Below are 15,300 nucleotides of genomic sequence, written 5' to 3'. Positions count from 1 at the left end.
CACTGTGCCCTTCTTGTCTCTTAGCCTGCTCTGCAACCCATCTGTTGCGCTGGCAGGTAGGTTGGTGGAGTACGGAAGGCATATTGTCTCCTGGGTCAACTTCGGTGGTCCCAACAAGTGGGGCCACCTCGGCGTCTAAACATGACCTTTGGTTCGCCGGATAGGAACACATACATACATGACTGACAATGACCATAGAACAAGGTTGAGTTGGATCATATATATCTCTTAGTTGATCCTAAATGTTGACAAACTCTAATTTTTTAATTCAAACCTAGTCTTAGATCTGGTCATACCTAACCGTATATTCAGGTTCGACTACCAAAAAGCCAAACAAGATGAGCTCCTAAAATTGGGTCTTGCTCACCTTAAATCCTCTAGACACTACATGAAATATCTTTCTTTGAAATTTGTTCCCAATTTCTAGAGTTCTAATTTCTAATGCTATCCACCCGCAATCTCAGCAAAAAATAACTCAAATTATACCATTTTCACTATTTCGATAAGTGTTTGAAGTTTCCCTTTAGTGCTTACGCCACTAATCCTCAACTGACATTAACATTATCCTTTCTATAAGTGCAAATCTATAACAAGAAGATAATGAATACAAGTTATATTGAATTGTCCAAAATGTATTAGAATAAAACAAATAATCAATAAAAATGCAATTTTATATAATAAAGAGGTACAAAAAAATGTTAACTCAAAGATAATATGTACAATTATTTTCTGCCTACACCATTTCTTACTAGTCAAACTTTGAAGATTTTCCTCTTAGTGACAAGCTCTAAGATTAAAGACATGCCGTGTTCTTTGAAAATCAAAGCACCATGATGCTCAAGGATGCCTATAAGAAGCCACAAAAATTACCCAGCTGCAATGCAAAAAATTACCAAACATGAAGTGTTTCCCTTCACTCTTCTTTCTTTTCCTTTCTATTTTTCTTCTCTCCTCTTTCTCCTGTGCTACCATACTATTTCAGGTAACACTTGTATTTAGAATTTAAGAATAGTAACACTTTCACTTACACATTCACCTATATATGATTATTTTTTATTGTGGAACTAGAGAGAGTAATAATAAGAATAATAAGATATGAATATGTGTATAGGGGTTCAACTGGGCATCAAGTGATAAAGAAGGAGGATGGTATAACTTCTTGAAGACCTTGGTCCCTGAAATAGCAGATGCTGGAGTTGACTATGTTTGGCTTCCTCCTCCTTCTAACTCTCACGATGATGGTCCTCAAGGTAATTATTCTTGATACATTATTTTAATGTTATTTTTTCATATACATGATAGAGATCGAATATTTTATATCATGTTTAAGAAATATTGATTATGTAATATTATTGTTGGATTCTGCTATATGTTCAAATAGTAGAATCCAAAACAATTTTATTGGCATATCTTTGTAGAAAATGAAAAATAGAAGACACTAATAGTGCATTCATTTAATAGAAACAAGTAGACGTAAATCATAAGTATAAAAAAATGGCGTGCAAACAACTATTTTATCCATTGACTTTGAAAGAGTTACTTATTTATGAAAAAATTAGCTCTACACAACCTAAACTATAATACTTTAATTAATAGAATAGTTGTTTGCCACTATTCTATGGCCTACCTTACTCGTTTTGAGCTGAATGAGACCTTGAGTCAAAGTCACATATTTCTGAACTTAGTAATTTTATGTGGGAAAAAACACTGATTCGGATGACTTGTTTTGCAACATTTTTATGTACAAGTTAGTCTAAATATAACAGTAAACTTATCTTATGATATGGAGGTTATGAGAATTCAAATAATTCAAATAATCCTGATTCATTTGCGAAAATAAGACCGTATATATCTAATCACCATTTTTAATCTTGTGGTGTTGACTCCTTTATAGAAATGACCCTCTTATTAATTGGTGTTTCTTTTCAAACTCAACATTTGTATATTCAATTTAAGGTTACTTGCCAAAAAGGCTATATGATTTGGACACATCCAAGTACGGTAACAAAGAGGAATTGAAGTCACTAATTGCTGCATTCAGTGAAAGAGGAGTGAAGTCCATATCAGACATAGTCATCAACCATAGAACAGCAGAGAGGCTAGACAACAATGGACTTAGCATCTTCGAAGGTGGTACTCCAGACAATCGTCTAGACTGGAATGTGTCCTACATTTGTGGGACAGATACCCGCTTTAATGGCACAGGAAACAATGACACAGGAGATGATTGGTGGGGTGCCCCTGACATTGACCATGTAAATCCAAATGTTCAAAAAGAGCTATCAGATTGGATGAATTGGTTGAAGACTGACGTTGGATTTGTAGGATGGAGGTTTGATATGGTTGTAGGTAAGAGTTGCAGAACCAGTTTCCAACCGAAAATAGGGAAAATCGGGGATGGATCCTAAAGTTAAAAAATACATTTTAAATATTTTTATCATGGGTTCAGATCAGTATATGGTCTTCTTCATCACAAATATTTATGCTGAGATTAGAAAAATGACAATTAGATGTCAGCCATTGTGGGGAAATGTAGTCGATACTCGAAACAATTTAAATTGCAATTACCATTACTTAGTATATATTCAAGCCTGTGATATTTTCTGGATCCTTGTGTGTTGTAGGTTATGCAGCAAGGTTCACAAAAATATACATAGAACAAACTTCACCTGATTTAGCAGTTGGAGAGCTTTACAGGAATGTGACTAGAGGCACTGATGGAAGACCATTGGCTAACCAGGATGAGCACCGGTCAACCTTGGTTAACTGGGTTAATGATGCAGGTGGTGTTGTCACTGCTTTTGACTTCACAACAAAGATGGTTCTTGGTGCTGCTGTACAAGGTGAATTGTGGAGATTGAAGGATGATAATGGAAAGCCACCAGGAATGATTGGAACAAAGCCAGAAAGTGCTGTTACATTTGTGGACAATCATGACACTTTGTCTCAGCAAACATGGCCTTTCCCAAATGATAAAGTCATGTTGGGTTATGTTTATATTCTCACTCATCCTGGTTACCCCACAATTGTAAGTAACATAAGCATTGTCTTAGTTTTCAATTTCATTAAAGAAAATGTTAGATAGCTTGTTAAAATCCTTAGTAGGATGGATCATATTTGTTATCCTACAGTTTTATGTCACTCTATTAGAAGGTGTGATTGGTCAAAAATATATTTAATTATAATTATAAATTAAATAATTATTTTTCAACCAATCAAAGTTGGTTGAGTTAACAGTACATGGAATGATATAAAATGAACATTAGATGTGGTCCCTGGTTTGGAAGAGTTGTTATAAACATTTACTAATCCAATTTAAGCGGAGATAAAGTGCTAGCCTATTTTATTATATTAACTTTATATTTTGTATTGTAATGGTGCATATTTTTGAAATTTTTGTTACTCATTATTGATATCTTAATCAAAAAATATTTTTGAATCTTGTCAAGTTGTCAAATATTTTCCACTCTTGTAGGTATATAATATTGATGTTTCATTAATCAGTTTTTTTTTCTTAGAAGATTGTAGTTAACTATGTGTTTGTGCATGCAGTTCTATGATCACTACATAGAATGGGGGTTAAAGGAACCAATAAAAAATGTGACGGAAATAAGGAAGAGAAATGGAATTAATCCCAAAAGCACGGTCAATATTCTTGCAGCTGAAGCTGATCTCTACATGGCTGAGATTGACAACAAGATCATCGTTAAAATTGGACCGAAAGAGGATCTCGGAAACCTTCTTCCACCAAATGTTCAGGTAGCTACTAATGGACAAGACTACGCCGTGTGGGAGAAAAAGTGAAGCAAGCACCAACTTTAGATACTGAATATATGTATTTTTACTATTACTGCATACTAGGGTAAAATAAAGGATGATGAACACAAAATAAGTCTTGGTGGCCTATACACAAATAATACCAATGATGCTGCAAAGGCTGATAGCCAATATTCATTTGCATATGAGAAGTTCTATTTAGTAAGAAAAGTATTTCATAAAAAAGGTTATAAAAAATGACATAGAAATCAAGTGCATGTATAAACCATCACGGTAGGTGTAAATGATAGTCTTTGAGTCTAATTAATGGATAATTCAATGGACATTTTGTGGTTAATGGTTAATTTGTTAACCATTTAGTACAGGATTTAGACATCATTAGTCTAGTGTAAAGAGGAGTTTAAGGGGGTGTTTGTTTCAAGATATGACTAATGAACCCTGGGAATATGTTAGGAGTCCCACATTGAGTGAAGCCGAATACTGATAGGTGAGTGAAGCCGCAAAAAGAGAAAGGGCTACCATCGGGTCAATGTCGATAGAGTGAAAGCCGTCGTAGACGTCGACCCTTAAAGAGGTGGCAATGTTAGGAGTCCCACATTGAGATAGAATATCAAACTCAATGTGATACTTAAGCCATGAGGTTCTCTTACCTAATAGACTAATCTTTGGGTTAGGCTCTCCTTATGTGTTTAAGCCATGAGGTTTCTTGCTGCTTGGTAAACATCTATTCGCCTTGTTTACTCATCCATAAAAACAACTTTGGGAGGAAATTGTGAATTTGAAAAAGAGCTTAGGAGATGTTATTTGGTGTTGTTTTGGTGATTTTAATGCAATCAGGAGTGATTCTGAAAGGAAATGTGGTATAGGGGGAAGTTGTAAAAAAGAGATGCAATTGTTTAATGGTTGATTAAGGGAGCTGGAGTTGGTTGATTTGCCATTAATTGGTAGAAATTTTACTTGGTACCAACCCGGAAATAGTGTAATGAGTAGGTTGGACAGATTCCTTGTTTCAGCTGGTTGGATGTCTCTTTGGAAAGATACTACTCAATGGGCTTTGAACAGAGATTTTTCTGATCATTGTCCTATCATTCTTAAACAAAAGAAGGTTGATAAGGGTCCAATTCCTTTCAGATTTAATAATTGTTGGCTCAAGCATCATATGTTTCAGGAGTTGGTTTCAAATTGTTGGCTTAAGGATGAATATGCAGGAACGATGACTTTTATTGTGAAGGAAAAATTAAAGTCTTTGAAAGAAGTTATAAAGGTTTGGAATAAGGAGACTTCCGGGTGCCTTGAATCCAAATTGGGCAACTTGGTTAAGGAAATTCAGCATTTAGACCTCCTGGGAGAGAGCTCTGTTTTGGACTCAAATCAAATTGCATTGAAGAAGAATCTGACTGCGGATTGGTGGAAAACGGCTAATTGGAGGGATAATCTTTTGTAACAAAAGTTCAGGTGTAAATGGTTGAAGGAAGGGGATGCAAATACTAGTTACTTTCATGCTTGTATCAACAATAGGAGAAGAAGAAACCAAATTCATGGTATGTGGATAGATGGGGTTTGGTGTGAACAAGATCCTATTATTAGAAAAGGGATAACCTCCTACTTTAAAAGGTTATTTTCCAGCAACCAGTTTGTGAGGCTGAGACTGGATGGAGTGCATTTTAACCGGTTGAATTCTTCTCAAGTCATGTATCTGGATTCCGGAATTTTGGAGGAGGAGATTAGAGAAGCGGTTTAGAGTTGTGCTAGTGACAAGAGTCCGGGGCCAGATGGATTCAATTTCAAATTCTTCCAGGAGTTTTGGGGTTTGATTAAAAATGATATTATCCTTTTTGTTCAGGAATTCCAGTTGAGTGGTAGGATTCCGAAGAATAAAAACCCTAATAAGATTCAAGATTTTAGACCGATATCTCTTGTGGGGTCTTTGTATAAGATTCTTGCAAAAATCTTGGCAGGAAGGCTTAAGGGAGTTATCAGTTCTCTAATCTCCCCTACTCAGTCAGCTTTTATCCATGATAGGAGTATTCTGGATGCTATGGTTGTGATTAACGAAATCATTCATTCGGCTAAGAAGGATAAGGATGGTTGTTTGTTGTTCAAGATTGATTTTGAGAAGGCTTATGATTCTGTTGACTGGAGTTTCCTAGATTACATGCTTTCTAGGTTTGATTTCTCTTATAAGTGGAGGAAGTGGATAAAAGGTTGTCTCTCTTCGACCTCAATGGAGTTTTTCTCTGTTTCGAGAGGCATTCGTCAAGGGGATCCTATGGCACCCTTCTTATTCCTTATGGTGGCGGAAGGTTTTGCTGGTTTGATGCGCAATGCTAGAAGCGCTGGGTTATTTGAGGGTTACAAAATTGGTAGTTGTGGAGTGGAGGTGTGTGATCTTCAGTTTGCTGATGACACTATTCTTGTTTGTAAGCCTAATGTCAAAAATCTTTGGTGTATCAAATCCATTCTCAAGTGCTTTGAACTAATTTCTGGATTAAAAGTGAACTCCCACAAAAGTTCTTTGTTTGGCATTTCGGTTTCAGATTCTTTTCTTACTGGTGCAACTAATTTCCTATCGTGTAACCTTGGGTCCTTTCCATTTCTTTACTTGGGAATTCCAGTTGGGGCTAATCCAAGGAGGCTTTTTACTTGGCAGTGTTTGATTGAGGTGGTGTCGAAGAGGCTTGCCTCATGGAAGTGCAAGCATATTTCCTTTGGAGGAAGGCTTATTCTCATCAATTCGGTGTTGTCAAACATTCCTACATACATGTTGTCCCTTTACAAAGCTCCTAAGAAGGTCTTGGCAAAAATTGTTTCTTTGCAGAGAAATTTCCTTTGGGGTAACAAGGATGGTAATAGAGGTATTGCTTGGGTTGCTTGGGATGATGTTTGTAAGCCTAAGGAGTTAGGAGGTTTAGGTGTGCGAAATCTCTCGGTGTTTAATGATTCCTTTTTGGGGAAATGGAAATGGCGGAGAATTATTGACAATGAGGCATTTTGGGTGAAGGTAATTAATTCCAAGTATGGCACTGATTTGTTTTGTCGTACTCCTAATTCCGCGTCCAGATGGTGGAAGGATCTCGGAAAAGTGGACTCACTTAACGGGGTTAATGGTGGCTAGTTTAATGAGAATGTGTGGAAGGAAATCGGTGATGGTAACCAAACATTGTTTTGGCTTGATACTTGGGTGGGTCAGCAGAGTCTCAAGGAAGTTTTTCCTAGACTTTTTTCTCTTGCTGTGGATAAAAGGGCATTGGTGGCTCAGAATGGTTTCTGGTCAAATGAGGTTTGGTCTTGGGAGATTCAGTGGAGAAGAAATTTATTTGGCAGACAAGAGTCATTGACAAGAAATCTGTTTGACTTGATTCATCATCATGCATGTAGGAAGGATGTCTCAGATTCTTAGAGATGGGGGTTAGACACATTAGGATCCTATGTGGTTAAAACCACATACTTGGCTGAAGTGATTCATAACAACTCTACTTTAGATAATGTGTTAAAAAAGTGTTGGATTAGTTGTGTGCCTTCTTCTATTTGTTGTTTTGCTTGGAAACTTGTTAGACAAAGGAATCCAACAAGGATGAGTTGTTCAAAAGGAACATCATTTGTGGGATTGATGACATGATTTGTGTTTTACGCAAGAATCAAGTAGAATCTATGGATCATTTATTTATCTCTTGTGACTTCACTATGAGTGTTTGGCATGGCTTCAAACTCCGGTTAATGTTCCTGCATCAATAGTAGATTTGTTCATTCTTCATGATTCTTTTGTGTCTGGTAAAGGATTAAACCTTTGGAGAATGTTGTGGTTTGCGGTGGTGTGGTCAATTTGGTTAATGAAGAATGAAATTCTCAGGAAAGGACCCGAGCTATGTTCATATTATGGATTTATTCCAAGAATAGATCGTGGGTTTGGTTTTCATCATATGTAAACTCTTCTTCTATTTTGTTTACTAATTGGTGCATTGACCCCAAAAATTGTATCAATTTAGCTAGTAAAAAAATCTCTCTTTGATCTTTCTCTTGTATTGGGTGTGCACCCCTTATGCTCATTTTAATGCAATTTTCCTTATCAAAAAAAGAATAAGGACTTGAGAATGCAGTATTCCCATGTTTGTTACAAGATTTCATTTTTTTCCCTTGCTGGTACATATGATTGGTGGTATTTCCAACATTTAGTGATTTTTCATTGCCATAAGAGAGGGTACATATAAAACATTCTCATGAACAAATGCTCCTTAAAGATGACAACTTTTCTATAAAATTCATGTATGAGAAGAATCAGAAGATCCGCAATAATCTTACCTTATAAGAATGTTAGCAACACACTGAACACATTTTCTATTATTCGGTGATTTCATGTGGGACCCTCTAAACAGAGGTGGACCCTTGTGATTTTGTGGATTCTAAGTAGAACTGATGCAATGATAGAAATGTACTTCAATATGCCAACCATATCATTCAAACTCCAAAACTTTGTTTGACTTGATCAAACCTCAAATATTTACAAGAAGCTGAGGTTCAATGTATCATAAGCCTATATACAAAACAGAATCATCATACTTTCTCTTCTTACCAAGGATGATGAACTCATTTCTTGTCCTCATAAAGCACCAAGCAGATGGCCATGCATAATCCGCCGAGGGAGATGCAGTTTAATGCAATCAACCATACATGCAGCAATCATTAACATGTGCAAGTGTGATATAATTTGGAATAGTCCAGCACTTTCATGTCACTTTAAAATCTCCAAAAGAATGAGATGTTTAGAAAACTACAGCACAATAATGTATACAGTTTCACCTTTCAATATAGAGTAATCTCAACGAGTTGAATGTGCTTTTCTTTTAGCAAAGAACATCAAAATCCGTGGAAAAAGTGACTTCTTCTTCTTCTTCTTTACGGTTGAGTTGTTGTTTGCATGAACATAAGCTTTTGGACTAGACAAGTACTGTACAGGAAAAGCTGCATTTTGAGATTGGTCCAAGTTCTTAGATTCCTTACTCCTATCATCCAGGCTAGCCTTCTGGTTTTTATTCTGGTTTACAATCTCTTGGCCTAATTCACTAGCTTTTCTTCTCTTCTCATGTTCAGATCTCCATTTTCTTAGTTCTTGTTCTACAGCTAACTTTCCTTCCCTTGCCTTCTCAGCTTTATCATTTGCAATCTTCAGAGATTCCCTTCTTTCGGCTATTTCTCTATTCACATAATTCAACTTGTCCAAGGTTTTCAATTCGGACTCCTTCGCTATATCAATCTCAGAATTAGCAGCTGCAACCTTCATATTTGCATGCTCTTCTGCCTCGTGTGCTTGTTTGCTAAGCTGATAGTACTCCTCCGAAGAAAGTGTCACGGCAGTTGATGTACCAAATTCATTGTTGCTTCTAGCAGATTCACTCTCTTTCAGTGCTTTAATTGATGCGATTGCCGACCTCTCAAAAGCCCTTGAAGACTCTATCTCCTTTTCAGTTGCGTGTAATCTACTGTGCATTGTACTTGCTCCAGCCTTTGCTTGGTCAGCCTCCTCCTTTACTTTCCACAGCTCTTCGCGAACCGCTTGGGCAAGCAAGTTGGCCCGATTAGCCTCTTCAGCAGCCTGTTGTAGTTTACTGGGAAATTGGACCAGTGTCTCTTGGCCTTGTTTTTCTTTCGTTTGAACCAAAGCTATTTCTGATCTGGTATTGTCTAGTTCAGCTTCTAGAGACGTAACTGTGATCGACGCCATTCCCTCTCTTTGCCTAACGGAAGCAAGAGCATATTTCTCTTGTTCAAGTTCTTCTTTTAATGATGTTGCAGCCACCTTTAAGTGATTGACCTCAGAAATTGCTTTCTCTATGTTAAGCTTTACTTCCTCAAGTTCCTTTTTGGCTGATGCAACTGCTGCTTGTATTTCATTGTGAGTCTTCTTCTCTGGTTCCCGTTTTGAAACTCCTTCTTCGTCACCTTCGGACTTTGATTCCATATAAGAACTTAATTCAGCTTTCAAATCAACTAGCAAGGCAGAGGCTTTGTCCAGTTTAGATTTGAGATCCTTAGCAGACTCGATTTTATGGTTGAGTATCTTGACTTCTTCTTCTGCATGTTTAAGTTCCTTCTGCCAATTGAGAGAATCTTGATCTCTTGCCATGACTGTTCCTATTCTTTGTTCCTCAGCTTCCATGTGTGCAGCATGTGCAGTCTCAAATGACTCCTTTGTGGAAACTAGTTCAATAGTCAAATCTTCCACTGTCTTCTCTACTTGCTTTGATGCAGCAGAAACTTCTTCAGCTTTACCAATAGCTCCATCTTTTTCAACAACCAAGGAAGCATTTTTCTTGCGCAATGTGTCAAGCTCCTCTCGCACAGATGTTAACTCCGTAATCGCTTCTGTATACCTTGCTTTTGCAACCTCGAGTTGCGCCTTGACTGCAATGCTAGAATCTTCAGCAATCCCTTGCTCCATTTCTTCCACTCTAAGCTTTGCAAGTTCTGAATCTTGTCTAGCCTGATGTTCTTCTGTTTTAGCCCTCTCTAGGTTGAGTTTTAGTTCTTCTATGAGTCTCTGAGTGCTGTCCAGCTCCTGAAGTACTTGGACTTTTCCTTGTTCAGAAGCCTCTGATCTTTTTCCGTACACTGGGATCTCCTCCTGCACTTTTCCGAGTTCTTGTTCTACAATCTTGCTTTTCTGTATATCCAAAGGAAAAAACTAACTTAATTGTGGTTCCATCAGACAAATATTAGTATGTATAGTCATGAGTACAGATAATTTATCTTCTTGCCTTAAAGATAAATTATTTGGTTTTTGACAAAGTACGATGGCAACAGATCCATGTAGATGAATCTAACTAGTGGGATAACGCCTTTTTGTTTTTGTTTTTACTGTTGATGGTAGGTAGGAAGCAAACATGGAAGACATATCATTGCATTGCAAAGATAACAATTCTTTTACACAAGGAAAAACATAAATTAGGCGACAAGACCTGTAATTAATTCCCTCCCTTATTTCTGCCCAAAATCAATTCATACACAAGGAAATCATAAATGCATATTATATATCAAATGTATGAGCGCTACAATTGCATTAAGGTGTGATTTTCCCTATAAATTTGTGATTGACTCAAGCAGATAATGACTTTCTTATTGTTACCACTGACATGAAAACAGCCACCAAAGTAACCTTTCAGAATTGGTTATTGTATACTAATATTCATGTCATAACTGCAGCTATTACTGAAAACAACACTGAAGGCTATTGTTCTCATGTTTTTGGTAGCATTTTTCTCATGCCTATCTTCTAATGGATGTTTGGTTCTTCAAATAGAGTAGGGATATTTTGAAAGAGAAATTGTGAAGATGGTAAATTGAAAATGATGGCTAAATAAAGTGATGGAAATAAGTGCAAGAGAGATATACCTCCACAGTTTCCATTCTATGAGCCTTCCAATCCACAATTCCTCCAAACTTTGAAACAGCTTCCTTGACAGATTCAAATGGTGCTGCTGTATCAATAAGGGCTTTCCTTGCAGCCATTTGCTTGGCAAATGTAGGTGACTCAACTTCTCCAAATGCAACATCAGTCACCTTGGTTTGAGGTGAATCTACCTCATTCTTCAACTCTTCTGTTTCATGAGACGAAGCGAAGAGTTTCATTTGATAATCAGCATCGCTTCCAGCACTGAAATTAGAATCATCAACCTGCTTCATCTTAAGGATAGCTTGTAAAGTTCCAGGTTCAGAATTTGCAGCTATGATTCCCTGGTTGCTTTCTTCTGTTATATAAGCCGTAGCATACGGGGCTGAACTTGAAGCTGAATTATCCATGTAAACATTGGTAACCATGGTTTCAGGTGGATCTATCATCGGATTATCGACATCAATGTTAGAAGTGACTGCAGAACCATCAACCTGTTGCCACTTGAAGATATCTTCTAAGGCTCCAGGTTCAGAATCTTCAGCCACAAAACCATGGTGGCTTTGTTCTATTACATGAACCGTCGTAGCATTTGAGGTTGCAGCCAGATTATTGATGGGAAGATATGCACCTTGTCCTAATGCTTGACCTTCATAAGCATTTGATGACATTGTTAATTCAGATAACTCAGTGACTGGAAAATGAGTTTCAGGCTCCACTATACTATTGCTAAGTGTGTTGATGAGAGCTTCAATGGAAGAGTGATTCTCAGGTGGATTTACAATCACTTCAACATTTTCTCTAGAGGTTTTCGCCAATGAATTCAGTTCAGCTCCAGCATTTATTGAAGAGGATTTTGAGCATGTCTTGTCTTCAACATCCTCCATTTGTAAGAAGCTGTTGAGAGCGCTAAAGATATCTGAAAGACAAGTAGTACAAAAATATATATATGAAAGAACAAGAGAATTGTTGCCTTTATAACATTTTCAGTAAATCCAATTAGACTTAGAAATAAATAATGATGGCTACTCCCTAGAACAAATCACAGAAGATAATTGATTTCTATATATATATATCATTTAATTCATTTTTCTTCTAGCACTGATCATATGATTATCTTATTGGGAGGGTAAATGAAATTAGACCAAGGTTTATGCAAATTGCTTGAAACACTAAAATGATGCTCTTTCTCACATTTCTACATTGTTCACTAGACAAATTGAGACATCTTTATGGAGAATTCTACGTTCCTAAAAAATTAAGCCAAAAAACAATGACTTATATGAAACACAACATTCCAAATTCTACTTTCCCAAACAAGAGTGCTTATATTTCAAGTTCCAACCATATAGTTAAGTATGCTTCTGAAGTTACATAAATACCTATAGTACACGAAAATCAGTCAAGTGAAGAAAAAATACACAATCGTTTGATACATGAAAAGGTAATAGTTATTCCTTCTGCATATACATTCAACAACCACAACCAAGTTTATCATGGATCAAACGACGTCATAATGTTCTATCATAAATCATGTTCATTGGCAGAACATTGAACTCTAAGTCTTTTTTTATCATGTGCATACACATTCATGTATGAAAATCAAAATTACCATATAAAACAAAGACAAAAAACAGAAGAGGAAGATAGAACCTAGGTACATGAAAAAAGTAATACTATTTTAGATAATAATTGCAACAGAAATAAATACCAAGTATATATGCTGACACAAAAAAGCAATAACTCCTTTTTTTCTAAAACATTTCTGACCTATGCATTAAATCATCTGTGCTGGCAAACTTTTTTGCATGCAAATAAATATATCAGCTTTCAATTGTTAACCATACTGGATAACTAGAACATATTTTGCTGTTGAGGGGCCCATGCATCAGTGATCACAGCTTTGCCAATTTTTAACATGGTTGTTGAAAACTCCTCTAATATATATGTATATATCTAGGGAAAGAAAAAACTAAATCTTATGGTAAAGTCCAAATATGGCAGTTAGCAAAGCCTACAAAAATACAAATATGCTATAGCCAAGCTTTGTTTCCACTCCTATAAAGTCCATAATTATATCCAGCTATAGTTACAATTCTTAAATACTAATCCAAACTTTTTAAACCAGAAAACTTATGCCTATATCTATATCCATGGGCTAACTAAACTTTAATGATTTTTTTGCTTCAGGGTATTCATAGATAGGGAGAAATTGAAAGTCAAAGAATAAAACAGATTATGCAGAAGAAGAAAAACATAACAAAAGGAGGCAGAGAGAGAACATACCAGGATTACACAGAAACCAAACTGGTGATTGAGAGTTAGCAGATATTAATGATCACTGAAAATTCTGAGGAGGAAAAAGAATACAAATTTAAAATTAGCTTCTGCAGAAATAAATTCAAGGAGGAAAAATTGCAGCTAAAATTAGAATAGAGAAAAACATGGGAAATGGTAAAGGGTGCACAGTTAATGGAGCCTATCTTGTCACACAAACATTACAAAGATCGATTCTATGTTTTCTCTTTGATTTCTTTATTTCGAAATATTTTCAATAAGACAGTTTTATTAAAGCAATAGTGTGGGTTCTTCATTTTGGTGTTGTAAAACACTGGCTAGTGGCTACTACCGGAAATGTCTAACACCATGAGATAATGTAATGATGTGTGTAATAATAGTAATATAAGCAAATAGTATTGTTATTATTACAGTTACAAGACAAAAGTTTTGACCATCATCTCTCGTAGCCTTGTCAGCCAAAGCCAAACCTACCAAGGTTACTAGAGGTGGTCCAGCTTTATTTCTTTTTGTCTTCTGTTTTTAACTTTTCCTTCTTTTTACCCTTGTTGATCAACTTTTCTTTTCTCCTAAGTTATACTACTAAGTCACTCACTCATAACAAGTAAACAGCTACACATACACACATTAATGATATGAATCTTATGACATGTGCTGATGTGCCTTATTTTTAATTGAGTAACTAAAGATATTTTTATCATAATATTGTTAGAGTATACATTGCTAACTTGATAGTGAAAATTTATTCACTATCAATTGCTGAATTTTCAAATTCTACTCTAATTATAAATTCATGATACCTTAAAAATTATCTCCCTGTCACAAATCCTACAATATTCAATTGTCCTAAATAAGGGAAAATTTAAGTGGATAGTATAGTTTGACTACACTATCCTATGTTTGGAGTAACTTTTGAATTAATTATGGAAATGGGATATTTTTTATCGATCTCGTGAATGAGGTCCACGATTTTAACAAAGTCATGGATGGAAAATGCGATTTCCCACCAATCTTTTGGACCACACTGACGATTTTTTACACAGTGTTAGCCTTCCTATAAGTCGTGCACCAGGGACACGAGTTTCATGGCAATGTCGTGGACCCGGTACACGAGTTTCATGCAATTCTCGTGGACCAAGGACATGAGATGCAAGTCGTGTCTTGGATCCACAATATCCAAACAGCATATATACATCCTCATCCCGACTCAAACCACAGCGGAGGAAGAAAACGTACGAGAAATATTTAGGATAATTCGTAATTGAAGAAGTGTGATTATTGAAGGTAACTAAAAATTCTTTATATTTTTCAGTTCATTTACTTGTGTTAATTTTATTTAATGTTAATGTATGTTTAAATGTAAATATTGTATGTTTATATTTTAATGTATGTTTATATTGTATGTTTATATGTAGATGATAATTATTAGAGATATTGTTAGTGATTTTAGTGATGAGAAAGACATTGAGCTATGTGATAATGATGATGATGTTCAGATTATTACTAGTGGACCGGTTAGCATAACATATGATACTCTTTCATCTTTTCTCGTCAGCATTGATTATCAGTCTGGACAAGATTTTCCATATAGAAGTACTCACATAAGTACTGATGTGGATAATGATCTCTTTGTTGGTATGCAATTTGACTCAAAGGAAGCAACAATAAATGCTATAAAATAATTTCATATTAGGAATTTTGTTGATTACCATGTGGATGAGTCTAATCCAGATAGATATGTTGCAAAATGTAAATATTATGGTGTTGGGTATGAATGGAGAATTCGGACTAAAAGTGTGAAGCGTGATATTTGGGAGATTAGAAAAATTAGTGGAAGAAAC

General features: G+C 35.9%; 2 protein-coding genes across 2 annotated transcripts; one reads left to right on the top strand and one right to left on the bottom strand.

Moving 5' to 3' along the window:
* Positions 773–3,961, top strand: LOC109357860 (alpha-amylase-like). Its single transcript, XM_019601916.1, has 5 exons — positions 773–982; positions 1,112–1,250; positions 1,957–2,349; positions 2,625–3,028; positions 3,553–3,961. The coding sequence occupies exons 1-5, from the start codon at positions 899–901 to the stop codon at positions 3,802–3,804; spliced, it is 1,272 nt and encodes a 423-aa protein (XP_019457461.1). The 5' UTR covers positions 773–898; the 3' UTR covers positions 3,805–3,961.
* Positions 8,115–13,639, bottom strand: LOC109357796 (protein WEAK CHLOROPLAST MOVEMENT UNDER BLUE LIGHT 1-like). Its single transcript, XM_019601847.1, has 3 exons — positions 13,448–13,639; positions 11,164–12,080; positions 8,115–10,435 (listed from the first exon to the last, which is right to left on the bottom strand). Exons 2-3 carry the CDS (start codon positions 12,046–12,048, stop codon positions 8,594–8,596), a joined length of 2,727 nt encoding a protein of 908 aa, XP_019457392.1. The 5' UTR covers positions 12,049–12,080; positions 13,448–13,639; the 3' UTR covers positions 8,115–8,593.

This window comes from Lupinus angustifolius, chromosome LG10 (assembly GCF_001865875.1).
Source record: "Lupinus angustifolius cultivar Tanjil chromosome LG10, LupAngTanjil_v1.0, whole genome shotgun sequence".
Lineage (NCBI taxonomy): Eukaryota > Viridiplantae > Streptophyta > Magnoliopsida > Fabales > Fabaceae > Lupinus > Lupinus angustifolius.
Note: the sequence above shows the minus strand (reverse complement) of the source record. Positions and strands in the feature narration are given on the sequence as shown.